Source organism: Fundulus heteroclitus, unplaced genomic scaffold, assembly GCF_011125445.2.
Source record: "Fundulus heteroclitus isolate FHET01 unplaced genomic scaffold, MU-UCD_Fhet_4.1 scaffold_57, whole genome shotgun sequence".
NCBI classification, from domain to species: domain Eukaryota; kingdom Metazoa; phylum Chordata; class Actinopteri; order Cyprinodontiformes; family Fundulidae; genus Fundulus; species Fundulus heteroclitus.
Window position 1 is genome coordinate 675,442 of NW_023397000.1, and position 26,773 is coordinate 702,214.

The 26,773-nt window shown below is 37.9% G+C and overlaps 2 protein-coding genes across 2 annotated transcripts; one reads left to right on the forward strand and one right to left on the reverse strand.

Moving 5' to 3' along the window:
• Positions 1 to 2,364: 2,364 nt before the first annotated feature.
• On the forward strand, positions 2,365 to 16,385 carry LOC105921256. Its single transcript, XM_036133059.1, has 14 exons — positions 2,365 to 2,406; positions 4,875 to 5,047; positions 8,218 to 8,395; positions 8,681 to 8,970; positions 9,050 to 9,148; positions 9,246 to 9,306; positions 12,046 to 12,103; positions 12,330 to 12,541; positions 12,802 to 12,898; positions 13,575 to 13,737; positions 14,086 to 14,189; positions 15,007 to 15,151; positions 15,903 to 16,026; positions 16,201 to 16,385. The coding sequence occupies exons 3-14, from the start codon at positions 8,365 to 8,367 to the stop codon at positions 16,353 to 16,355; spliced, it is 1,539 nt and encodes a 512-aa protein (XP_035988952.1). The 5' UTR covers positions 2,365 to 2,406; positions 4,875 to 5,047; positions 8,218 to 8,364; the 3' UTR covers positions 16,356 to 16,385.
• On the reverse strand, positions 16,211 to 22,631 carry LOC118561136. The gene is made up of 8 exons (XM_036133060.1): positions 22,068 to 22,631; positions 20,263 to 20,936; positions 19,897 to 19,942; positions 19,684 to 19,775; positions 19,475 to 19,585; positions 18,443 to 18,713; positions 18,155 to 18,365; positions 16,211 to 16,289 (listed from the first exon to the last, which is right to left on the reverse strand). Exons 1-7 carry the CDS (start codon positions 22,089 to 22,091, stop codon positions 18,162 to 18,164), a joined length of 1,422 nt encoding a protein of 473 aa, XP_035988953.1. The 5' UTR covers positions 22,092 to 22,631; the 3' UTR covers positions 16,211 to 16,289; positions 18,155 to 18,161.
• Between the last annotated feature and the right edge of the window lie 4,142 nt (positions 22,632 to 26,773).

Below are 26,773 nucleotides of genomic sequence, written 5' to 3' on the forward strand. Positions count from 1 at the left end.
CCATCAGTCTGAGAACAATTATTAGGCTGGACTCCAGTTAAAGCACAGCTGTAAATATGATGTTTAGGTGCAAATCAAATTCTTAAAATATTCTTTACCACAAGAGTATGTTATACTAAAGGTCGCAATTTTTGTCAATACCCAAAAGAGAGTGACTGTCTAAATGATGCAACATTACAGAACAGGAAAATAAGCATCAGTAACTACAGGTCCATCTGAGGACATTTGTATATTACGAAGAAAAATTAGGTTTATTTTAGTAAAGCTCAGAAAGTTAGACTCTGACAAATTAATTACACTCTGTGTAATGATGTATTTAATTACTTTTTTTTTCATTTTTCTTATTTTGAATTATAGCTAATAAAAATCCACATTCCCATAACTACAGGAAGAGGAGGAAGAGTAGCAACCATCTTTCAGTCTGATTTATTAATTAGTCCCAGGCCAATTCATAACTACAATTCTTTTGAACATTTAACCCTTAGTTTCCCTCATCCAAACTGCAAAGCAATCAAACCTCTATTTGTTTTGTATTGTCCACCAGGCTCTTTTTCGGTTTTTAGATCAGTTCTCAGACTTCTTATTTGATTTAATGTTAAACACTGACAAGGTTATTATAGTGGGATTTTAACATTCATGCTGAGACTGACTAACCTAGATTTAATTGGTTTTGCTCAAAACGTGCATAAACCGACGCGCTGTTGGCTTCATACCTTGGACCTTGTGCTGACATATGGCATTGATTGCAAAGTATAAACAGCATTTCCTCACAACCCTGTCTTATCTGACTATTTTTAATACCCTTTAAGTTAAATTTTAGTTTGAGTTCTCCTCCCCAAAATAAGGTTTCACTGTGATAGATTTTTTTCAGAAGTAATTTCCTTCTGGAATTATTAAAGTATTTCTGATTCTGATAATGCTGTATCAAACTTTAAAGAGACTGTCCCCCTTTTAATTTCCTCAGTATCACAGAAACAACCAGCAGATGGCAGCAATGTTGTTTCCAGCTTTTCATTGCATTTGGCTACGGCTACAATTCAATTATGTGTATTTAGGTCCCATATCAAGCTAACTTACTTGCAAGAATAGCAAACAGTTAGCAGTAGCGGAACATCTGTGTCTTCAACTGCTACATCGGAAAAATTAAACAATGGCTACATAAACGCATGAGGCCCAACGGCGTGGGGCAAGATTCAGCAGTCCACTTGAACCTCAACAACTAAGGACACACTTTTATGACAATGAAACAATAGACGGGGAGAACAGATGGTTTGAAAGAGGAGTGAACGAAGCCATCTTGGTCAAAAGATGTGGAGGATTGTGCTTCCAACTCCCCAGTGTTTACAGCTCAGTCCTTCAACACATTCCAAAGAGATTACATCAGCAGTCTCATCAGGATTCAGGTGACCCAAGTACTCCACTCACACCAAGCAGTAGCTTCAGGTCATTGATTTGCATCTAACTTAGAATGCATCTAGGTGGATAGGTCTCCATGTCCTTTAAAACAAAAGCAGCAATCCAACTGCAGGTTGCTTAGGTGCAAGCCACTAGAATTAACAAACCGATACGCACTTGCGTATCGGTTTGAGTGCGATTTTTTTTTATTTTTTTTTTTTGCTCTCTCTCGGATTGCAGTCAATCGTCGCTTAGCAACCTTTCCAGCCAATAGAACGGCAGCCTCAGAAAGGGTGCGCTTGTTTTACCCTACTGAGTGTGCCTGTATTACAGTTTACAATAAAATACAATACGAGAATAAAATATCTTTTTAATATGAAAGCTGTTAGGATATTTTTCTGGGATGAACCCGGACACAGCACGCACACACAGTCAGTTCTTATGAGTGAGTTTTATTGAATGGTGTGGATGATGAGACCAGAGTCTTTCAACAGACGGAGGTGTAGGGTGTAGAAGCTGGCCGGCAGGAGGCGTGTGGAGAGACTGACCGGGAGGAACTCTGGAGCCGTGGACTTGAGAGCAGAACCTCTGAGCCGAACACAGGAGAGCAGAGCATCCGAGCCGAGCACTGGAGAGCAAAACATCCGAGCCGAGCACTGGAGAGCAGAACGTCTGAACCGTGCAGTGGAGAGCAGAACGTCAGAGCTGTGCACTGGAGAGCTGAACATCAGAGCCGTGCACTGGAGAGCAGAACGTCTGAGCCGTGCAGTGGGGAGCTGAACATCAGAGCCGTGTACTGGAGAGCAGAACGTCTGAGCCGAGCACCGGAGAGCTGAACGCTGAGCCGTGTTCTGAAGAAAACAAACTGACGGAAAGTCTATGGGCTGACTGTAACAAAAACCAGGTTGACAGGAGTCTTCAGGCTGACGGTAACAAAACGGAGCAGACAAGAATACTGGCAGAGACTGAGCGGGAGTGAACGCTATGGACCGGCGACGGGAACAGAAAGAGGTGAGTCTTATAAAGCGGTGGAAACAGGTGGAAGCAGTTGTGGGTTAATTGCAGCCTGCCAGGTGAAACCGATCAGGCTGCGCAGGAACAAGAGAGAGGGAGAGAGGCTCAGCATGCAGCCAATAAGCTGCATCCTGACAAAAGCTAGTAAAATAAGGAGCTGAAAAACCAAAACAATCAGGAAAATTAAAAAAAGGAAATAATTTTGGCGATTCCAAAATCACTAATGAAAAGTCATCTAATTTCTGTTGGAGGCAAACTTCTTACTAGCAAACTCTGCGGCGGGAGTTTTCTGTTCACCTCACGTATGATGATGGATCGACTCCAAGACTCAAGTAAGTTCCTACTTTTCTCGAGGCTAAAATGGTTCATAAGTCTGTTCAATTTTGTCGCAGCAGTTACATCTAAAGTTATGTCTTGGCCATTTAACACTAGAACTCCCACAGCAGTCATTTTGACAGTTTTCGGATTTTGAAGTGTAATAACTGCGTTAGTTACATTCTATCTTATTTCCGCGGTTGGAACACAAAGGGATGTTACCTAGCAACCAACATTCTAGCTAGCACATTTCATCTCTGGTATTCATCAGGAAGCTAAAATGGCTTTTAGAAGAAATTTTAACAGTGAAAGAAATATTAGAAATGCTTCAGAATCTCGATGATGCTGACTCGGGCGGAGAGGGAGAAACTGATGATGACTGGTCAGTAGGAAGCGGTCTAGAATCTGACAGCGAGTCTGACGTTGATCACCCGCCCCCCGCAAAAAGGAGGCGTATCAATCACTCTGCCGGTGATACTGAAACTTCTGTTCAAGGTTTGGATAGCAAGATTATAATATGACAGAGTGATATAACCGTATAGGCTAAACAGTCAAGATCAGTAAACAAATGAATAAACCCATATCGGTATAGTGACTAAAGAACTGGCCGAAAACAGAGGGAGATGCCCGAGTCAGAATGTTCTGACTGAGGCCCAGGGACCCACCGCAAATGTCAAGCGAAACATCCACGATGCCCAGAGCGCTTTTCTCTGTGAATTTGCCCCGGCATGCTGGACTGCATTGTAACAGAAGCACGCAGGGTTTTGGGGGATAATTCGTGGGACATGACGGTGGATGAGCTTATTGCTCTCGTTTATGTCCGGGGAGCATACGGGGGAGAGATATGGAGCTGTCCAGCTTCTGCTCCGCGGAGTGGGGATTCAGCTTCTTCAAGGAAACAATGTCAAGGAACCGTTTCCAAATGATAATGCGATTCTTGCGGTTTGACAAAAAGGAGACAAGAAGCACGCGTATCCAAATATCAAAATTTGCGCTGATAAACGAGGTCTGGGAGGGCTTTGTAAAAAACAGCATCTCCTGCTGCAAACCTGGAGCTGACATTACCGTCGACGAGCAACTCCTGCCAACCAAAGCCTGATGCAGCTGCCTGCAGTAGGCTACCTGGCAAATAAGCCAGATAAGTTCGGCATCAAACGGTGGCTTGCAGCAGATGTCACCACTTAGTACATGCTAAACGGTGCGCCTTATCTAGGCAAAGATGACGCACAGAGCGGGTCAGCGGCTGGGGAACAATGTGGTGCTGGATTTGTTGGAGCCTTTTACAGAGAAAAGAATTAAAGTAACTCTGAAACTTGCAGAAGAACTGACGAGTCTTGTTGGCACAATGAACAAGAGCAGAAGAGAACTTCCTCCCTGTGTCAAAGGAAAAAAAACCCACTATATTCAGCACGAAGGTGCTGAAAAACAACAGTGTGACACTCAATGTCTATCAGTGCAAAGCACAAAAAATGTGTGTGTGCTTAGTACTGCCCACATCTCGGCAGGTACCCTCAGCGGCCCAAAAGCAAATCCAGAGCGTGTGGTCTACTACAACCACACGAAGGTTGGCTGGTGAAGGATTTCCCTTCACCAGCTCCTTTTATGATTATTTCTGCACATCAGCAGCGGTGCGTGGACAGAAGTTTTTCTGTTTGAGCCACACGTTTATGCGTATAAACTTTTTATTGTTATTATCAGCCACTGCCCTTCAGTGTCAAGAGACAAGTTTCGATTCTAAAGAGTAAAGTTTCCTATCCAGCAAACTTTATGCGTTCAGAGTCTGACAGCTTATTCAGCTGAAATTACACATTTGGCTATAAGTAACCCTACAAAAACACATTTCCTGAGCATCAAAATTGGGTGTGAATAAAGAAATGAAATAATTAGAAATATTTTTAATAATAATAATAATAATAATAATAATAATAATAATAATAATAATAATAATTAAAGAGTGGGGGCTGAGGTGGTGTGGGGGGGAGGCAGGACCGGAAATCATCAATCAAATTTTGACATAAAGGTTCTACTATAGGATATTATATGTCAAAGCAAAAAATTGTTTATAATTACCTGTAGACATTTTTATACTCTATGTTGATTATGTTTTAAAGTATTTTATATTTATAATAACGTGCTTAATTTATTTTTAGACCGGTTCAATACAAGAGGTTGCAAGAAATCTGGTGACGTTGCTGAGTGCACAGCATCAAGCGGATGGACCTCAGCAGACTGCACCAACTGTCCCCCCAACCCAGTCCACAAATTTAACACAACAGACTTCATCACCCACTACAACCACTACAGTGCATAAAGAAATGTCTAGGTAAGTGAATTATTTTAATAAAGAAAACAATATCTTATATTTTCCAAGTTTTTGACAAAACTAAATGAAACTCATGATACATTTCTGTTATTCTCTTAAATAACTTTCTATTACTGACCGCAATATTTGACTACAATAGGTTGAAAAATATTCAATTTGACTTTGTAAAGTGCCTTGAGATGACATGCTTCATGACTCAGCGCTACATAAATAAAATTGAATTGAATTGAATTTTATAATAACGGGAAGGAAAACCTCCAGCAGAACCGGGCTCAGTATGAACAGTGATCTGCCTCGACCGACTGTGGGTTAGAGAAGACAGAGCAGGAGACACAACAAGAGAGACAAAAAAGCACAGAAGCACACATTGACCCAGGAGTACTTTCTATGTTAGAGAAGACAGAGCAGAGACACAACAAGACATACAAAAAAGCATCAACGCAAAGGACATCTGTGTTTTGCTTTATAAAAGGCTAAAAGGAATAGATTACACAGTGCTTGATGATGTTCATTCAGTTTTTGTTTCCATTAGTCAATAGGATAACTTGGCATCTGGGGTCCGTTCTTCGTAACATCCGAGATCAAATGACACATCCAAGATGATTTCATCGGGCTAATCATGATCCAGCTAATTGGGTTCTTCGAACACACCTGTTGTTTATGATTAGTTTCGCTGGATTGAGTTATCTGAGACAACTGCGCGTTCATGCGTTTGTTTAAAAGGGGAAATGTATCGATAGTAGAAACAATGATCAGCAGCGCTGCTATTGGCTGTCCAGCATGGCCAAAGAACGCCCACAGTTTTTCTCCCAAGCAGAACAAGAGCTTGGAAGGTTATGTCGAATTTGAGTCATTAATTAAAACACCTCAAAATCTGTTAAAGCCAGGAGAGAGGGCTGGCAAAAAGCAGCAGACAAATTAATGCGTAAATACTGTCCATGGTAGATGTTTCTATCACTTTCTACAGTATGAATTTTTGCATTTTAATAATTTGATATTAACTTTGTTCTTTTATGTCAGAGCCTCCACGGGACCCACTAGAACATGGGGACAAGTAAAAGTGAAATACAAGAATATTCTACAAAATGGTAGCCTTTAATTATTATACTTTATTTTAAAAAGGCACTTGTTATGTCAAGAGATCCAAATTTCAGTGTCATTCCTTAGACACGGGAAGTAAAGGACACGTGCAAACTGGGAATTTTAACAAAAAATAAATAAATCTTTATCCATAAAAAATGAAAATGTTCCTTTTCCAAGTCATCCACAGTTTACACGGTAAAACTGTATTGCTCCGTGGCTAGATAATCCATCCATAGTTTTTTCTAATACAATATACGGCTCGACAGGAAGCAAGCCTTTCAAAGTAAACTAAACTTCACAATAAAATGGCCCGAACAAATCTTCTTACTGAATATGATAAAAATAAAAAGCAAACTATCATACAAATAACTTAAATACTTTAGATTTATGGCTCCAACACCACTTTTTCCTCTTTAAAAGCCACTCTTAAATGATGTGTTTGTCTGTTTATAACAGCCACCAAGAAAAATCTCTCTACAACTACACTGTCGCGCTGCGCTAAAGGATCCTGTCTATTGCGCAATACGCGATTAATTCGAAAAACTCTGCAAATTATTCTTGCCCCTTCCGCAACAGGTTGCTGTCATAAAAATGGACATGGCTACGACAGACTTCCCTATCTCCTCCGCTTATAAAGCTGTGATCTAATCTTGTTTACATGAAATAAGCCTGCTCTGGAGCAGGCTTAAGCTGGCGCACATGTTGCTATGACAACAAGTGCAGGATGTCTTTCGAAGAACCAAACGATCCAAGATCATGCCAAATCGTCAACAATGAAATCCTGCTAACTGAGTTAGCGACGTACGAAGAACGGACCCCTGGTTGCATCTGGTTTATTTTTCAATTATCTGCACTACTTTCTCATGCTGTCTGCCATTTGCATGCTTATCCAAAGCTGGATGACTGAAGATTTTACTGCCTCTACAAAAGGTGCTGTTTGTCCACCAGAATGGAATTCTGGCATAATTTTGCTCTTGTTTATGCCCGGGGAGCATACGGGGGCATATTCATGCCATATTCTGCACCACATCTCTGTGCGTTCATCATTCATTGAAACCAGCTCACCTCCTGCAGCTTTTTTTCCGAAAACACCAACTTTTTTTTCCACTTCAGACTCAGTTGTTTCTTTGGAGGTGGTGGAACACCAAAGTAATTGCTTAATGTAGTTTGCTTCTTTAATATTTTGGCAGCATTCTTAAACAATGGCTCAGGCCAGCTCCACAGATTGGGCTCCTATACATTTCCAAAACATAGGCATGTAAATGAGCGTTACTGCATTTCATCTGGTACGCTTTTTTATTTTATTTTTTATGGCGCATTAGCACCTGCTGCCCCTTATGTGCACCTCTTTTATAAAGCACTTTTCAGTAACAAGACAATTCAGATTGATGTGCATGAACAAAAAATGTTACAGAGGCAAATATGACATAGGAAAAGAAAAATATTACATTTACAAAGGAATAATTCAATTAAAAAAAGATTTAGCGGTAATTCACAATACATCAGAATAAGCACTTGGAATTTAGAAAAAAAAAGTATAGAGCATCTTAAATGAAATGTAAAAGGCAAAAACATTACTTGTTTTGTTTTGACTTTTTGCATCATTGCATCTCCATCCAGCATTACAAATGCTGCCGGACTTTTAGTTTCTAAATGCATTGTTGCACAAATGTCCTTTGCACAAATTCTGTACATACAAATGGTTTTTAAAAATACTCACCTGTACACTGTGACTTTCTCCTGCATTATTTACACTTCAATTGTTTACTTTTAAATCACTGCTGCATCTTACACTGTAATTTAATTTTACTGCAATTTACAAGCTGTATGCAATGAAATTTCGTTCCGTACGCACTCTGTGCATACAAAATGACAAATAAATTTGTCTAAGTCTAAGTCTAAATTAATCATGTGAGTAGGGTATTGTTTCAGCAAATGCCACGTTTTGGCATTTGCTGAATTACTGTAGGTAATGATTTGATTCGATTTTCGAATAAGTTGACTATTATTTCACTAATTAATCATGATAAATTTGATTAATTGTTTTAGCCCAAGTAAGTAATGTTTTATTCCTTTTGAATGTGTAGGTCATTTCCTGGTATTTTTTCTCGAAGTTCTGCAAAGGGAAGAAAACGCTTTTTCTCTCCATCCAGAGGGGTATCCACAAGTGGCAAAAGTGTAACATTGCATTTTTTCTGCTCAATGAAAACACTGATAAAACACCAAAAGCAGGCATGGAGATGACACTTATACTGGCTGGAATGGGTAAACGTAGTAAATATTCCCTGAATCTGCTGATCATTTACAGGTAGCATCCTCCCTTTTGACCAATTTATTTCTTAAATTATTATTTTAAGTGATTTTTGTAAAGAAAAAAAAAAAAAAAAAAAAAAAAAAAAAGTTTACAGATTGCAGAACTTCTGACCAGCCACTACCCAAAACTTGACAACTTAACAGGGGGCTGGCTGCTTTATAAAGCACTAGGTATTAAAATCTGTAAAACTGTTACAACTGGTCTTTGTTGTCTTCTATTGTCTCACTCATTTTTAGGAGGTTCGGGGCAGAGAAAACTTTCACTTATACCTCCAGAGAATGAGGGTTACAATGGCACCCTTCTGAAATCTGTAACAGGAGGTGGGAAAAATCTGATCTACATAGTACCACTTCAGGAAAAACTTGATATGTCACCTCTTCCTTTGGATGCCAAAGAATTTAAAGGCATGCCCAAGGCATCATGCAAAGTTTGTAATGCTACCATGCCACTGCAAGTCTTGGCTGTCCATGTTAAAACATGTGTTGACCTCAGATCCTCTGGAGAGGAATTTGAAATTCCTAACACGGTAAGGTAAAAAAAAAATACATATGCAATATCCTAATCTTTTATCTTTTCCTTTCTAAGTCTTGTTTTCTTTTAGAAAGTCTCATCATGAGATAAGTGCTGATGGAGGTACTCCAGTTGCATCGACATTAAGGACAAACAACACAAAGATCCTTGAAACTTCTGAAGGGACACCTATGGTAAAGCAAGACTAACTTTAGGATTATTTTTTTTTGTGACTGGTGCTTTTTTTATCAACTTTCTTTTATGATTTTTAATTTAAGGCTGTTTGTCCAGTATGTCAAGAGGAATATACACTGGACGTTTTACAGATCCATGCCAGCTGTTCTGGATAGAGGTGAGTATCTTCCTCTCTCTCTCTGTGCATGTCTACTATGAGAGACCCCCCCCCCCCAAAAAAAAAATCCAGAAATCACAAATTACTGCTGCAAATAAGTATTTCAACACCTATGAAAATCTATTTTAATATTTGGTACAGTATCCTTTGTTTAATGATAATTTAACTTTTTTGATCTCACAATGCAGAAATTCACTTCTGCATTTAACCGCAGAAGCAGTGAGCAATAATTGTCCCGTAGCCCTTTCAAAGCTTGTGGAGGTCTACAATTTTGTTTCCGGTGTCTTTGGTCAGCTCTTTAGTCTTAGCCATGTTGGTAGTTAGACTCTTACTGGTTGTGTGGGGTGGACAGGTGTCCAGCTAACCACCTCCAAGAGGTGCGTCTAATGTAGAATAATAAGTGGAGTGGGGGTCGACTTTTTAGAGGTGGAATAACAGGTGTTTCAGGGCCAGACTGTTGTGATCGGCAGATGTTGAAATACTTACTTGCTGCAATAACATGAAAATAAATACTTTAAAAAATCAGTCATTGTGATTTCTGGATTGTTTTTTTTTGTGGATTATGTCTCTCACAGTGGACATGAACCTAAGATGAAAATGTCAGACCCTTCCATGGTTTGTAGGTGGGATAACTTGGAGGGTGTTCAAATACTTAATTTACTCACTATATATATATATATATATATATATATATATATATATATATATATATATATATATATATATATATATATATAAGGGCTGGGCAAGTTAACGCGTTAATTTCGCGTTAACTCATTAGACTATTAACGGCGATATTTTCTTTAACGCGCGTTAACGCATGTTGCTCACATGCTTTTATTTTGTGAAGGTCTGTTGCTGCGGTGTAGGGGTTTGAATCAGAACAGTAGGTGGCGATAATGCGCCAATAACCTCGCTGTCAGCCAAACCTCGGATTCAGAGTAAGAAAGGTGCTGGCCGGAAAAAAACAAAGCCGACATGCGGAAGGCGGTGTTTCTCGCAGGAATAGCGTACCGCGCACGTGACGTCACCGTCTCAAGAGCAACGCCCCTTTTGCCGCTTTGGTAGGGCATACAGGTAGAGAGCGCCCGTAGCAACCAGCAGAAACAGCGATATGACCGACTTTACAGCCGTTAAACTTTTGCAAGACGATGTCCCAGGCACACGGATTACTGGCCGCACTGTGGAAGAACACACCAACGTTCAGCTCAAACGATGGCTTGAGTGTCGAGGGCTTAAAAAAAACGAAAAACGGGCCGAGTTTATCGAACGGTAAGCTTTGTTTTTTTTTTTCCTGCGCGGCGGTCATGGCGTCGTCGGCCGTTTTGTTTGTTTGTAATTACCGTCCAGGGATCGGTATATGTTTAATGTTTGTCTTATTTGAAATGTTGTTGAGTAAGCTATCCTGGTAGCAGGGTATCAAGTTAGCGCCTGCTACCATGATAGCCTATATGCTATCATGGTAGCAGGCGCTTCATTATTAACATGTCGCCCACCAAAAAACTCTTACCTGTTCACTACTTGATGTCGCTGGAATTGGGTCAGGATGTTCTTATGTTGGGCCCTTTCCTCCAACAAAATGCTTGCTACATATGTAGGCCGACCGCACCGGTGTACCCAGCGCACACATTTCTCCTTGGCAGTCTTGAAGAAAACATCCTTCATATGCGGCCGATCAGCGTACCTCGAGTCGCTGTTGCACGTTCCATAGCAACAATGTTTAAAAACCATGGTCTTAGACTTGGAAAAAGCAGTCGTTTTACGAGTAAAACCAAGGGTAATGCACAGCTCTTTTACAGCAAAACAGCGGTGGACTATGCAAGCTTGCCCTACTGCGTACCACGTGATGTGACGTCATCGTGACATTACGTTTCTAAAAATAGCTCGCTCGCGGTACGCTATTTGCTTAGGCGAGGCGGTGAGTTGGCGGCCGGAACAAGTTTTGTGCGGAGCGGAGCGGGGGGGGTCTGCTTAGACGCCGTTAGGTAAGGTTGCTTCTCGCTTCAAAGTATCCATGTGTTTTTGCCTGTTTTTCCCTGCCATTCACTATATGCACGCGAGAAAGCAACAACAAAAAACCGCGTGTTAACGTGAAATAAACACAAGCAACGCAAGCATATCGAGTTAGCAAGCATTTCAGTTTAAAGTTCTTCCAGCATCGAATATGACAGAAACAAGTTAGTTGTAACCACTGCCAAGTTAAACTTTGGTATTGAACATAAAATGGTAATGCTGCTTCCTGCGGTTACCTCAGAAATTGCCTGTTTTTGGTAGATTTTTTCCCCATAAAGAGAATTCCCTGTCAGTGGCAATAAGCTTTAATTTATTATTATTGCTATTTTTTGTTTTACATGTTAAAGTTGAGCTTTACGCTAAATATGTGTTACTGATAAGTGCTACAAATGTTAGAACACTTTTGTTCATATGGCAGCAGAACATTAAAATAAAAGTGCTCTTTACACTACTTTTAAATTCATTCTTGGAGTTTGTAAATACAATGCGATTAATCGCCGCGATTAATCGCGATTAAATATTTTAATCGTTGCCCAGCCCTAATATATATATATATATATATATATATATATATATATATATATATATATATATATATATATATATATATATATATATATATGTATATATGTATGTATATGTATATATGTATGTATATATATATATATGTATATGTATATATATGTGTGTGTGTGTGTGTGAGATGCAACGTTTTTTTTTCTTCAGTGTTGAGGAAGCATCTGGACCAGACCAGGTTCACAAATCAACCGGACGTGGAGAAAAAAGGTAACCAACCCATTATGAAACTCTTGAATTTTTGTAGTGTTTTTGTTCCTGCTTGCTTTAACAACCTACATGAAACTACCTGAAACAATATGCTAATATATTTAAATTGCCCATATTCTGTCTGTGAAGCATACAGCAGTGCAAACACTTCCAATAGTAATTATGTTCTTTATTCTAAGATTATATTTAACTGTATCTTCTTTTTCTTTTTTCTTCTACTGAATAAGTCTTGATGATGTCATAAAAGAAATCACAAATGCAGTATCAACCGATGGAGTTACCTTTGATATTGCTGTGTCTCGCAAAAACATGCTGGAAAGAGGCATTGCGCAATGGCAACGGCAAAAGAAGACATCCCCAACCAACCCACTGAAAGTCACCTTCATAGGTGAAGTTGGCATTGACACAGGGGCCCTCCGTAAGGAATTTTTGACAGGTATATCATTATTAATTATGAAACATCCATTCTGAATTTTTATGATAATTAAAGAATTAAGGTTCTTTTTTTATTACTGGTCTTATTCTCATCACATTAAAAATAAGTGATCATAATTATCTATAACTGTATTTGTATCTATTGTTTTTCTATATAACACTCTTGATGTTCAGTAATTTTAACATTAAAATATTAATTTCTGTAGTTCCACAATGTCTTTATTTTGTTTTTACTAAAAGCATATGATGATGTGCTCTTAGAAATGGTTTCAGGGATTGAGAGGCGCTTCTTTTTGAAGGGAGTTAATGGCTGCGTACCCACGTATTCCTTGTCAGATTTGGACAAAGGTCATTTCCGGTATGTACCTAAATGTAATTTCTGTTTACAGTGATTTAATTTTAATTTCATAGCCATGTACAGAATGTGAGAGTTTTAATTTTCTATTTTTATTGTTCCAACTTGAAAATAGGTGATAGCTTAAAGTTGATTGTAACCTGGTAAGATATTCATAGATAATAAAAGAAAGTTTGTAATTAGGGTTTTAATTTACACTGTCTTTTTAGTTAATGATTATAGGTTAAGTAACATCCTAAATTTTTAACAAATTTCATCTGCTGAAAAATGTTGCACCACCCAACACAGTTTATAATAAAGTGTAAATAAACCCAGATGCCATCCAAGTGAGCAGTGCTAAGAGTGGGTTAAGCATGGTGTGGTCAGGGCTGGAGGATGCGGCAGTTCACTTCATTTTAAGTAACATGAAAAGTAAGAAGAGCAAAATTAGTACTTTCTACATTCAAGAAATTGAAAGGATCCATTTACCAGGATAGAGTTTATAGGCCCGTTTAGCCTACACTTTTTTAACCGAGCCGAGACCAGTCCGGGGCTCGATCACCGAGATAACTCTTGTGTGTAAACGGTCAGCAGAAAATTTGATCTTTACTGATCTTGAAAATTTGAAAAGCATAAAAAGTGACTATAGGTTTTTCTACTCAAACATTGTTGAATTTTGATTTTGTTTCACATTTTTCAGGACTGTTGGTGAAATAATGGTAGTGAGCTTGGCTCAAGCTGGACCAGCTCCAAACTTTCTGATGCCTTGGTGCTACAGATTCTTGTGCACGGGTTCACCTGACTTTGAAAGCATGGGCAGAAACGATGTGGTAGATGAATACTTCATTGATCTTATATCAAAGGTGAGGACACTAAGATAACTGCTAAAAAGAAGCTCCAAAAAATGAAAAGTTAGTTTCATATCTAGTCTAACCAAAACTATTGTATACTATGAGAATTTAGCAGGGTATACATTTCATCATTTTCAGGTGAGGTTTATTAATATGTCGTAAACCTTTACCACTAACCATGATTCCTCCATCTGCCTATATGCCTTTGAGTCACAGTTCCAAGAGACAACTTCCTGAGAAATTTGGCAAACTAAGATCCTTAAAGGAAAACAAACTTTGAAAGCAGGCATGCTGTGACTGTAGTAATTATTGGAGCTTTCAATAACCTTTTACTTTTATATGGAAATTGTTTTATGTTAGGTTGAGTCTGCCAATGAGACAACCCTTCTAGATATCACTGAAGACATCTTGAACTGTGGTTATACAGGAATTATTCTTTTGGATAAAAAGGAAGAAATGATGCGGTACGTGTATTGTCCTATGTTTCTTTTTGTACAGTATGTTGTTACACCACTTATAGATTACTGATGAAAATTCACTTCAGACCTCTTGTGTTGATTCAAGTGACGATGCACAATCTCTACAAGCACTAGCCTTAGCCAACCAGATTGACTTATGTCATATACACTGTTTATCAGGATGCTAAGTAGCTGGTATAGTACGATTTTGATGGTGGGATTTACAGGGTGAGTTATGGTTACAGAAAAGTGCTGCTGCATGAGTAATGAGAGTGACACATTTCAAAGTCCCACCTCCTGCACTGTGATTAGTCTGGTCTGTTTTGGCCTGGAGGAAATGGCGCCTTACCAGAATCATTTACGGGGTAAATCAATCTGGCACTTCTCGATTGATTTCCAATCGAGAAGGTGCTTTTGCGGTAACCAGCAAAGTTGTTACTACTCAATGTTTCTAGGGTCTAAACTAATTCTTGAGATGCAGTATTTATTGAATAGATTTTTTTAGATTATTTTTATATAGAGGCATGGATAAATCACATATTAATGGTTTATCAATTTTCCCATTTTTTGTCTTTATGTGCCCTTGATTATGAATATAACTCTATATTTTTGGGGGGAAAAGGTGATTAACAAACAACTTATAATGACATTTTTTATATTCTCATTACTGTCAGTTATATGCAAACTTTGTACAGTTTATCTAAACAATTAGATCCCCCCGATATTGCAGAATCTGTATATTTTTTATTTGAAAAAAATATGTGAATGGAATAGTATTTGTTCTTTCAGCAATGTTCAATTGTTTACGTCTTTTTCTTAACAGATCAGTTGTACTTCATGCAAATCTGAGGTTGCTCCCAATTTTGCAGCAGCTAAGGAAAGGGCTCAGACTCTATGGCTTGTCAGATATAATGAGCACATACCCAGATACTTGCCAGCCATTGTTTGTGCCAGGTGTTGAAATGAAAGTAAGTACACTTTGTGTTCTATCTTAAAAGGTGTTTTGAAATTGGCTTTTGTGTTTCCTTGTGATGACCCCTCCAGCAATCTTCAAAATGCAAGAATAAACAAATTATAGTTTGTCTTTGGAATACCGAATAATACATAGAAGTGATTCTTGTAGTTTTTGTACTTGTGCTTAAAGTTTTCATTTCTTAATATATCATCATGGGGTTAGAGCAATCCACTACAATAATCACTTTTATGTATTATTTAGTATTTCAAAGACAAATAATTTCACTTTAAGCAGATTTCCCTAGTTGATATTATATATTTTTTACTTTCTTTTAATTCATGCCTGACCTTTTTTCCTGACATGTAAAATGATTTGTTAGGGAAACGTTGACTTCCAATAAATAGTATTAATCATTCTAGTGTACAATTAGCACTGCATGAAAGATGTATCAAAAGGCAGAAAACATTTTAAAAATGTAAGACTCATCTTTAACTGTTAAGCGCTAAGTATTTTTTAGAAAACAAAAAAACAGTTAGGGGGGGTCCCTGTCATCTACCACATTTTCAGCAAAGTCAACAGGAGGCTGTAGTTGTTCAAAATGCCTTTTATTGAAGTGTAGAATTACTTTTAACAGATTAGTTAGTGTATCTATAAAATGAACATTGATATTTAAAGTAATTGGCTATATCATTTTCACAGTGCAGAAATCATATCTATACATGTGGTTATCTAACAGCAGTAGCTTAACTTCCTTCTCTTGACAGGCAGATGCAGACTTCATCATCTCTGTCTGCCAAGCTGAATTCAGTGAGAAGGGTTCTAACAAGGAACAATCTGAGGTCGACCTGATGAATCATTTTCAGGATTTTCTCCAGGAACTCGAGCAAGGTAGTGGCTTTCTTTGTTTTTGAAAGTTGCTAAGTTACACATTTTCTATGATCCACTTACCAAAATGTTTTGACTTTTTTTCTTCCTATTTTTTTTTTTAGCTTTTTTCAACATAAATGGAATGTTAATACATAACATTATAAATGAGGTCTTTGTCACTTGTGTTTCTTTTAGGTGAATCCTCTTTGAGTTCTGAGAATGGCTCATCCCTGTCTCCAAGCGCCTTCTTGCAGTGGATTACAGGACAGGCCCATATTCCTGTTCTGCAAGAGGAGAGGAAGAACTTTCAAGTGAATGTGCAGTTCCTTCATCAGTGTGAATCACAATAAGTTCAACACAAAATATGTTATCCTTCTGTGGCCGCGTGCATTAACACCATAACATTCCCAGTTCAACACATGCAATCATATGATGACTTTAAATGTGTTCTTCTCGAAGCATTCCATATGGGTCAGGAATTCACAAGAGTGTAAAAGTTACATTAACACCGGTTTCTTGGATCTGATTAAGTAGCCCTATGTGTAATATTCTGTGTTCTGTTCCTGTTTGTGTTATGCAAGTTATTTTACTCTCCTGTCTTAAGTTCTCTGGCTACTTTGAGTTTTGTCTTGTCTAGGTTCTTGTTTAGATTGTTTATTGTTTTAGTTTACCCTGTTGTGTCATTCAGTTTTATTCTTGGCTTTATCTTCTGTTTTAGGTTTGTACTTTAGGGTTGTTTTGTTCCTTATGAAGTCTGGTGTAGTTTCTGTTTCTGTCCACTTGTCCTGTCAGCTTTTTTAGTTTAGGTTTGGTTTCTGATCTGTTCTTGTTTTGAGCCTCAGCACTGATGTCTGGTCTAATTACTTACTCTGCACACCTGCCTAACTCCACCCCTGCTGCAATCACCTCTCACCGGTTTCACCTGCTTCCTCCTCCGTATAAACTGTTGAGACCAGACATCAGTGCCAGGTCGTCTTGTTGAGTTTATGGTTGAGTCTCCTCCAGCAATATTCAGTTTATGTTTCGCTTTTGGATTTTTGACTCCCTTGTCTCCAGAAAGCTGAGCCATCCTGTTCTGTCTGTTCCTGTTTCACCTGCCCTGCTGGACTGCTTGTTTATCTGCCGTCTTTTGTTTTGACGGTCTCTTTGGCTTTTCCCTGTTTTTGAAATTAGTTAATGAAAGAACCTGATCTGAACATCTGCTGGTCTGGCTGAATTCTGGGTTCCCTGCCTCTGATCATTACACTATATAAAGCATTTACATAAACTTACACAATGTTCTCCATAGATTTACATTAAGAGTTTGAGGTTTTCAAAAGTTTAAAACATAGTTGCTACATTAATTTTACTAGTTCTAATAATTGGTTCTATGATTTTGACAGTTTATAATGCATAAGATTGTAAAAAAGCACATGCTTATAAACGGGGCTTTAACTGATTTGTTGTCAGAATATTGTGTTGTAAAATAACCGCTGATCTGTTTATTAAACCTGGTATGTATAAATGATGGCAGAAAAAATGGTGGAATATGAAAGGAAGGCAACCTTTACAGAATGGTAAATGGATTTGGATCCGTTATTATATCCAGACTAACACTAATAGTAATAGTTCAAATGTTTTATACATTTACAAATGTAGTAATATGTTCTGTATAAACCTTAAAATGATAAGCTTACAGGACTGATGTGTAAAGGTTATGAGCTTAGTATTGTCTGAATGTTTATTACAACTTATTTGCTGAAAAGAGTAATAAAGACATCAACTGTACCTACAATCTCTTTGTTTGGTTGTTAAATCTGAATTAGGCCTACTGCTGAGTATTGTGAAATGTATTTAAAAATTACATAAACATTGTTGATTGAAAAAATCATTCCAAAGACTTAATTTCAAGCTGAAAAATAATGTTCAGCTTTATATGGGACCTTGCTTATGATAAACAATTAATAAGAATTGTTTTTATTTTCTCATTTGATTTACTAACTAAACATAACTGAGTCATTAGAGTCTCTGTCACTTAAGACACTGATGTATAAATGTACAACGAAATTATGGGTTCGTTTTTAAAAATATTTTTTGATAATATTTTTTACTTTATTTTTTTAAAAAAAAGGTTAAACAAATTTTAACATTTTAATATATTTGTACTTACATTGTTTTTACTGGAAGATCTGAATACAGCGACAGAATATGTCTCGACCATAAGATTCAGAAGGGGCTGTGGGATCCACAATGGCTTGAAGCTCTCTCATTTCGTGGTCATTTAGAGGAGAGGGAAATTCAGGAACAACCAGCCCGGTTTGCTCATCAGTCTCAACATGGTGTAGAGCACTCTCCCAATCTATGTTGAGGTCTGGATGTTCCTACATTAAAACAACATAGATTTTTACAATTTGTAAAAAAATCTTGTGTAAAAACTGAGTACCATTTCTGGACTTACATTTACATCCTCATTTGTTCTGCTGTGTAGCAGTCCTAAGTCCCACAACTGATGGGGAGTCATGTTACCCTCTGTGCGTAGAGGGTGATTGTTCCAACCCTCAGTAAAAGTTTGGAGGTCTCTGTGAAGCCGGGGAAGGAAAACAAAGTGCAGCAGGAAGATGTGCAATGTATTTGAGATGTCTAGTAGCCCATCCTCTTCCAGACTGTGCAGGATCTCATAATAGTTTTTTGTTACAGCCATCCATACATCCCGCCACAATCTCTCAATCCTGTGAAGGAGATAAATGTTCAATATATTAGATGGAAACAATTGTTTGCATTATTATACAGAGCATAGAGTGGAGCTGTTTTTGTAAAAACCAGACTAATCCCACAGCAATATCCTTTCAGAGGCTAAACAGTATTTGTGATTTTAGTAATTAAATTTGACATGATGCCACTATAGGCATTGCTACAACAAAATGTATCTTAAAGTTTTGGTCATTTATGCATGTTTATGTTCCGTAATGGTGTTTTTTAGACTGAAGGCTGCCTGGACTCAGCACAGCAGTCCTGAGTTCCTCTCCTACCTACAATAGTGTTTTTACCTTTGACTCTATGAAAGGTAAAGGGATAGGAGCTTCATGCTGTCTTGATAAACCTGTCTGTCCACAACACATCTGGGCCCTACTGCTCTTAGGATTGCTCTCCATTCTCATTAGCCTCACAAGCATGCTAGATACAATCTCCTTTTTATGTCATCTACAACTACTGCCTTTCTGTCCCAGAGAACAGGCCTGCATCAAGTGATCACCTAAATTTTGTTGTTAATAAATCTTTAAAACATTTCCCTGGTCTCCCGAGAGTGGTTTTGCATGTGGGTAAAGGCCCTAAACTCACAATGACGAGTGCTCTATCTTTTTTTTTTATCCATAGTTTAAGTACTCTGATTACTGGATCTGTTCTTTAGAAACCATCTCAGCATATAGATCTTTTACACAATTTGTATGTAAAGAAACAAAACATACTTGTGGTAGATCTGAATATTTACCTCTGATTGTGGACACTCTTACCAGAGATGAAACTTCCTCTATCAGTTCCTTGCACAGTAAACATGAACTGTGCAATATCTAGGTTCTCCACACCTTGATCACCTCTGACCCTAGTAAATTGAAGAATATGTACATATTTAATAATAGTCCTAACACAATGCCAAATTACTGGGATTTGTTATGTAAAGATGCAATGTTAATATACTACCTGGAAGGCAAACCATTTTTCTCACATGAAGACAGAAAAAACTTGAAGGCTGTCGATGCCTTGTTGTTGTTGGCAGCTTCTAGGTACATAACCTATAAAAACATAAAACATTTTCCACTTCAATTATTGTATCAGAATTTGTAACATTAAACCTGTAAAATTAGGATCATGAGTGTTACCTTTTTGTTTTTTTTCTTAATAAATGTACATTACCTTTCTGGAAAAGCCATCAATGCCCCCAAAAATGACTATGTTGAACCTATGAAGGAAAAGATAAAATCTGAAATTAAATGTTCTTTAAAAAAATATAGAAATGCAGGATTTAACGATTAGCCACAAGTAAGCTGTATATTGAACTATATAATACAACTTCCATGATTAAATAAAATAATTAAAAATTAGTGTATGTAAAAGTTTCTCTGAAGGCAGGGATGTTTTTGTTTTTAACTAATAACCAAAAGTAATGTTGATAATTGTAACCAACTTAAATCTATTAAATTGTAGATTTGTTGAATATACAGCGCTGGAGTAAAGAAATGTGAAAAGGGGTTCCAAAGCGCTATAAATTAAACCACTTACCTTATGAGTTTGTGGTTTGTGTCCACATGAACAAGTGAAAGTGGTGCTCTTACTGAATAACTTCTTCTCACAACACATCCTAACTGTGTTAGTCGAGAAAGAGCCCCCGTGCCATCCACTCGGTGCATAGATGCTTTTACCCTGCTCCACTGTATCCGGTGACCTAAAGACCTAAGTCTTCCCATTACAAGCCTGTAGCCAAGATGAGGCATCTGAGCTTTGATGCTCCTCACTACATTATCGAGCTCCTCATCTGGCATTGAGCTGTAGGAGCCTCTCACAGAAATTCCAAACTCCATCAAGCGTCGAAATATTGTACGCTCGCTTACTCCTAATAACTGTGCAATACATGGGATTGGCAACTGGGTCTCCATCAGGTCTTGCAGCTTTTCCTTCTGAATGCAGAATTTAGGTCGTCCTTTCGCACCATGCACTACCTCTACCTCACAACATAGAGGTTCTTCAGTCTCCACTTGAAGTCTAAGTAAACTGCACAGTTGCCTTATGGCACTTAGAATCGACACTGGAATAGCAACATGCTCTGCCACAGCTTCAACTAAAACAAGTTCATGAGTGCACATGAAATGAAGATAGTCCACATTTGTGTCAGGGTGGCTAAGCACATGTTGCATTTTGCTCAGCAATCTCTCCAGAATTTGACGTCTCAGCAGAGTCTGTAAGAATTATAGAAATTAACATAATTATTCTGAAGTAAAATTTTGGAAAAGTAGAAACAAGTATTTGTTTCAAAAGGTAGGTAAAAAAAGAAACTTAGAATGTTGGATAGTCGTCATTTCCATCTATTATTATGGTGTTGTGAGTCCAGTCCAGTTTATTGTTGACATGAACACCCAGGTATTTGAAACTCTTCACAGTTTCTATGTCCTGCCCCTGGATGTTCACAGGTGAGTGAGGTGGGGGTCTTCTCCTGAAGTCAATCACCATCTTCTTGGTCTTACTGGTGTTTAAGCACAGATGGTTCTTCTCACACCAGTTCACAAAGTCCATGATGACCAACCAGTTCTCCAGCTCGTTCCCCTCAGACACACAGCCCACAACAGCCGAGTCATCAGAGAACTTCTGAAGATGGGAAAAGATCAGCAGCTGGATCATGCGTAAAGACGCAGCATGAACCCATGTGTGCTTCAAGGGTTGCACCGTAGGGGAAAATGCTGGACCATATAGGCTTGATTCACTAATGAGACCAACATGGATAAACAAACCCGTAGATTAATATTAATCTGTTGTGTTTTTATTGCCTGATTGTGAATCTGATCATTCATATTGTGCCTTTTATAATCAAATACAATATTTTCTTATCAAAGTCAGTAAAAAAGATTTCTCTTCCAGGGTCAAGTCAGCCACACCCCCGAAAATTAACATAATCTCACTCTTAACTTCTGATAAAAGTTGAGAGGTCTGATTAAGCATGACAATAAAAATTAAATAAAAAAATACCTGTTTTCATTTCATAATACAGTACTTATTACTTATTAAACTGTTAATATAGCCAACAAACCGCATATAGTTGGTCCAGTGAAAAGCTCCCTTGAGGTGAAAACAGCAGGTGGCTGTCAGAAGACATAAGGCGTTTCCTTTCCTTGTAATGTCCTACTTGAGCTGCGATTGGACTTCTCTTCCGGACCAATTGTCCACTCATCCAACATTTTAAAACATCTATCACTCACTGAAAACGTTTCCTATTACACTAAAAAAGTATCTCAAGATAATAATCTATAATAATTTAATATGTCAGTTCTAGGCTTACGTACATAATAAACCACTGATTGTTTCAAGTTACTTACTTCAGAACCGTTTGGGTTATCCATAGATACTGAACTTTGCTGAATCGAGGTATGGCCACAAAACTACTGTGAACAGCTGCTCTTATGAGCGGTGTAGTACCACAGGCACACTCAGTAGGGTAAAACAAGCGCACCCTTTCTGAGGCTGCCGTTCTATTGGCTGGAAAGGTTGCTAGGCGACGATTGACTGCAATCCGAGAGAGAGCAAAAAAAATCCGCAAGCGCGTATCGGTTTGAGTGCGAAGAGAAGGAAGCAAGAGAGAGGAGAAAATATCGGTGAAGAAGCATTAAATCTGAGAGCAGAAGCAAAGTTTGAGGGAGAAGATAATATATTTAAGTGTGAGCATATGTTTTGAGTGTGAGCGTTAGAAGTTTTGAGTGCAAGAAGATGAAATTCTTTTCTCAAATAGAAATGTTGTGCTCTTGGATTATGGCAGAATAATTCTTCCATAGAGGTGGCTGTGGCTTTTGTCTGTAAGGAGGTAGTCCACAGCTGACCTTCTGGTGAGAGAAGGGCAGTCCTAGTTGACTCTCTCTCATGTTTGCAGCAGGAGAAGAATTCAATCTGAGATCAATTTTTTATCATGGCATTATTGCATAACACCCCCCCCCCCCCCCCCCCCCTCTGTTTGTGACGTCCCCCCCTCTGGTCATTCATGTTTTATCCCTGGGGGGGATACATTCCTCCTCCCCTCTGGTCTGAATTTAAAAATGTATATAAATTAGGGCTGTCAGTTTTACACACTTTTTTTTGTCTGCGTTAATTGCGCATCAAAACACACACACCGTTTCCTATTGGTTTTCCCCGCCGTGCTCTCTGCACTGTGTTTCTTTTATCCTCGCCGCTTTCCGTAGTTTCAAGAGCGCTAGCAAAACTGTAGCAAAACAGACCCGCGCTCACTGTTGCACAGACTGTTTATTTCATGCGACTTTGGGCTTGTTTTTTTTCTAAAGACGCTTGTAAATTTCATAAGTCATGGGTTGCGTTTTTTTGGGTCACGTTTCTGAAAGTGAAATCGCTTATTTGGGCTCTAAAATAAGGGACGGCGGTTATTAAGAGACCTGCCTGCACTAGACACTGAGTGTATCCAGCTGAAATATCCCTCCGCCATAGGAGCCGTTGGTAAAGGCAGACAGAGCAACTCTGCAGTTTACGGTGCAATAACCGCTGATAACTGCTGAAAGTAGATTACTTGGTGCAGATCACCATTTTGAGCAGACATTGGTTCTGAAGATGAGTTTTTAACATGCTGATAACATTGCAGAAACCCAACCCATAAACCGTACTTTAATGCTTATTAATTCGTTTTCTCTGTATTTGACAAACTAAGGCTGAATCACGTTGCCAAACGAAGTACCTGGAGTTACTAAACAGTTGCTAAACAGTCTCTTTCAGGGTATTAAGCTCCTGCCCAGTTGCAAGCAAAGTGTAAGACTGGAATGACCTGGAAATTTAAAACCTTTTTCCAGGCTTAAACTCTATGAATATGGATATAAACAGCAAGCAAAAATATTGTTGTTGGTGTGAAAGCTCAGAATTAGATGTGTGTGAGAGAGAGTGAAAAAATGAACAATAAAACTTATGACTTTATTGAAATGTAAAATTTGTATTAATGCCTAATACCATGTCTATCTTTGTTTAAGAGGCAAAAAAATATATCGGCATGGTATTTATTTACAAATTTATTTACACATTGTGTAAACATCAGGGCGTCATGATTAGTCATTTAGCCATTATAGTCCAGAGTTTAACATTTGGCACTAGGATGTCTTCATTCCAATTCTCAAAAGTGCTTGAAAAATAACAAAATAAAAATTTGTACAAGCATGTATTTTATTAGTGTCATTTATTGCAAAATTGCATATTAAAATGCCCAAACAGGCTATTACACTTTCAGAAATAAAAGGATAAAACATGCAATTAATTTGCAATTAATCTCGAGTTAACTATCGACATTATGTGATTAATCGATTCAAATTAAAATTTTTAATCGTTTGACAGCCCTAATATAAATACATGTCTTGTGTCCTTCACGTTTGTTAATTGAATTTTTTGTTGTCTGTTTTTAAAGAGTATTATTACGTTTTCTGCTCAAAGGGGTTAAAGTAAACAGTGTTGTATAAAGTACTGAAATCTCGGAGTCAAGTAAAAGTATAGGTACCTCTATAAAATATGACTTTGGTAACAGTCCAAGTCACTGACTGAAATGTTACTTGAGTTAAAGTCTTAAAGTATCTGAAATGTCTTGTACTTAAGTATGAAAATTACTATAAAAAGAGATGTACTCAAGTAATGTAATAAAAAGTATAAGTAAAAAGTAAAACAAAGCAAATGCAGTTTGAATGACATTTTTTTTGGTTTTGGTAAACTTTAAAAGTCAAATTCACTTGAAATAATATAAACAGCCAAGTGCAGGAGAAATTTAGACCAAGTTTAGACAGAAAATACAACCTTTTTGTAAGCTTTCAGTTTTCCTTGTTTAAGTAAGATCAGTGCTATGCACTTTAAAATTGTACACAACCAAGTGCAGGCAGAATGTAGACCAGGGGGTGTATACTAAGAACATGGTTAAGTGATAAACCAGGTCTAGACAACCCACAGGAAGTGGTAAACCTGCTAATAGATACACCTGCAGGTGGTCATTTAGTTAAGAAAATTAGGAGTCTCTGCTATTAGATGCTTTACCTATACCACAAGGTTAATTTAACCTGCTTTACCACTGAACCAGCTTCTTATCCTGTTGGGGGTGATGAACAAGCCCAGGCAAGTCCCGACTTTGTCACAGTAAATCAGTAGGTGGGGTCAAAACACTTGCGTGCATGAGTCTCTAAACCAACGAGTAACTAAACCAAAACATTGAAAATGTATTGGAGTAAAAGTATGCAATTAAGATCAGAAATATAGTGAAGTAAAAGTAAAAGTTATCAAAAAATGTTATACTCGAGAAAAGTATAAAGTACTCCAAAATATACTTAAGTACAGTAGTGAAGTATTTTTACTTCATTACTATACAACACTGAAAGTAAACTAATACCCACTCCCGAGTCCAGACAGTAGATGGCACAAGTTTAAAAACAATAGTCTAACCTACTGGATCTAGCTAGCTACCTGAAAGAGCAGCTGCTAGCTAACCAAGTAATGAATGAGAACGTGTGGCAGCATGAACGTCAATAAAGTATTTTGTCATATTTCAGCCCAAAAAATCAACAGAAAAGGTAGAGTAGATAACGGGACGAACAGCCATGGTAATGTTACAGGGCGAACTTTGGTGGATGATGAAGATTTGCAGGCAGCGTCACAAGACAAGAAGCAGCAGCCGATTTGTCCACCCTGTCTTGAGCCAGACAGCATGCAGGCCACATAACCTTGTCGTTATGTTCATTTATAAAACACTTGAAATGATCCCCCCCTCTGTTTTTTTTTATTTATTTTTTTGTAAATCGCACACTGGTTATATGCAATGTCCACCCTAATTTTTTATGTGTCTCAGCAAACACACAAACTCCCTGAGCAATCACTTGACCTCTGTGAGCAACATCGTGCACACTGAGACTACATTACGGCTGTACGAAACCTAAGATTATATCAAGCTACATGGCTTACTAAAAGAATCAAGTTACAGCAATGATTTGGGTTAGATTACTTATTTTAGATAAAACTGATTTAGCCAGATTAAATGAAAAAGACAAAAATCTTGTCATATTTTCATTTCAGAGTAGGGGTCCTGATAAGGAAGAACTGAGAGATGTGCATATCTTTCAGAGTTCCAATTTTATTGCCATTCAATTATTTACATTTTCTGCAGTGAGATTTAGCACCAGCATGTAGTGCTGCTTGCAGCCTCTCTTCTGTCAGTCTGCTCCAGGGCAGCTGTGGCTACTAACATAGCTCACCACCATCAGGGTGTGAATGTGTGCATGAATGGGTGAATCAAGGTTATGAGTCAGTGTAAACGCTTTGGGGTCCTCAGATGATTTATATAAATATTCTCAGCCACACATCGCTTTTCTAACACAACAAGGGAACGTTCTCAGTTCTGAACAATTTCTTTGTGCTGTACTTAATTTTCATGCCAACAGCAGCTTTTTAATAATGTAGGAGACGCAGAAAAATCTTTCAGAGGCAGCTGTATGTGGTACTGTCAGGAATGTTACTGTTGCACTCAGTTATAGTTTAAAGGTGTTCCATAGTCAGAGACCCACAAGATTAATAAGAGAACTTTACAGAATGAAAGCAATAATTTATTCTGTGTAAAACTTTGTCAACTCCAGCTCTACTTTTCTATGCATATATTTTAGTTTCCGTTCACCTATTTTTCCCCCAACACCGTTAGGACTGCTGCACATTTATTCACTTAAATAACACTATCTTTACTTCAGCTGGAATTACACATATAGCCTATATGATTAATATAAAGTGAGGTTGTCACAAGACAGTTAATGTCACTCATTTGTAGAAGGATGGGTGAACAATGCTTGCAAAAAGATGAACATATCAGTGATTCAATAACTCACACCATTCTATCATTACTTGTATTTGTTGAATATAGTCACATAATGCTTTAGTTGAGCATTTTTAAACATAAAATCTTATAACATAACATTATTGATTAAACTGTATTTTCTTACTTGGTCATCATTTACTGCCCGTCCTTTCAATGCCTTTCCTAATCAATGCGCCCCCCCAAAAAATATAAAAAACCCGC

Excerpts from the sequence above, each read along its gene's own strand:
- LOC105921256 (XM_036133059.1), top strand. The coding sequence starts at position 8,365 with ATGGAGATGACACTTATACTGGCTGGAATGG. Across the intron at positions 9,307-12,045 it reads GCCAGCTGTTCTGGATAGAG|TGTTGAGGAAGCATCTGGAC; the intron begins GTGAGTATCTTC and ends TTTTTTCTTCAG. Across the intron at positions 12,899-13,574 it reads TTGGACAAAGGTCATTTCCG|GACTGTTGGTGAAATAATGG; the intron begins GTATGTACCTAA and ends CACATTTTTCAG.
- LOC118561136 (XM_036133060.1), bottom strand. The coding sequence starts at position 22,091 with ATGGATAACCCAAACGGTTCTGAA. Across the intron at positions 19,943-20,262 it reads ACAAACCACAAACTCATAAG|GTTCAACATAGTCATTTTTG; the intron begins GTAAGTGGTTTA and ends TTTCCTTCATAG. Across the intron at positions 18,714-19,474 it reads AAGAGTGTCCACAATCAGAG|GATTGAGAGATTGTGGCGGG; the intron begins GTAAATATTCAG and ends TCTCCTTCACAG.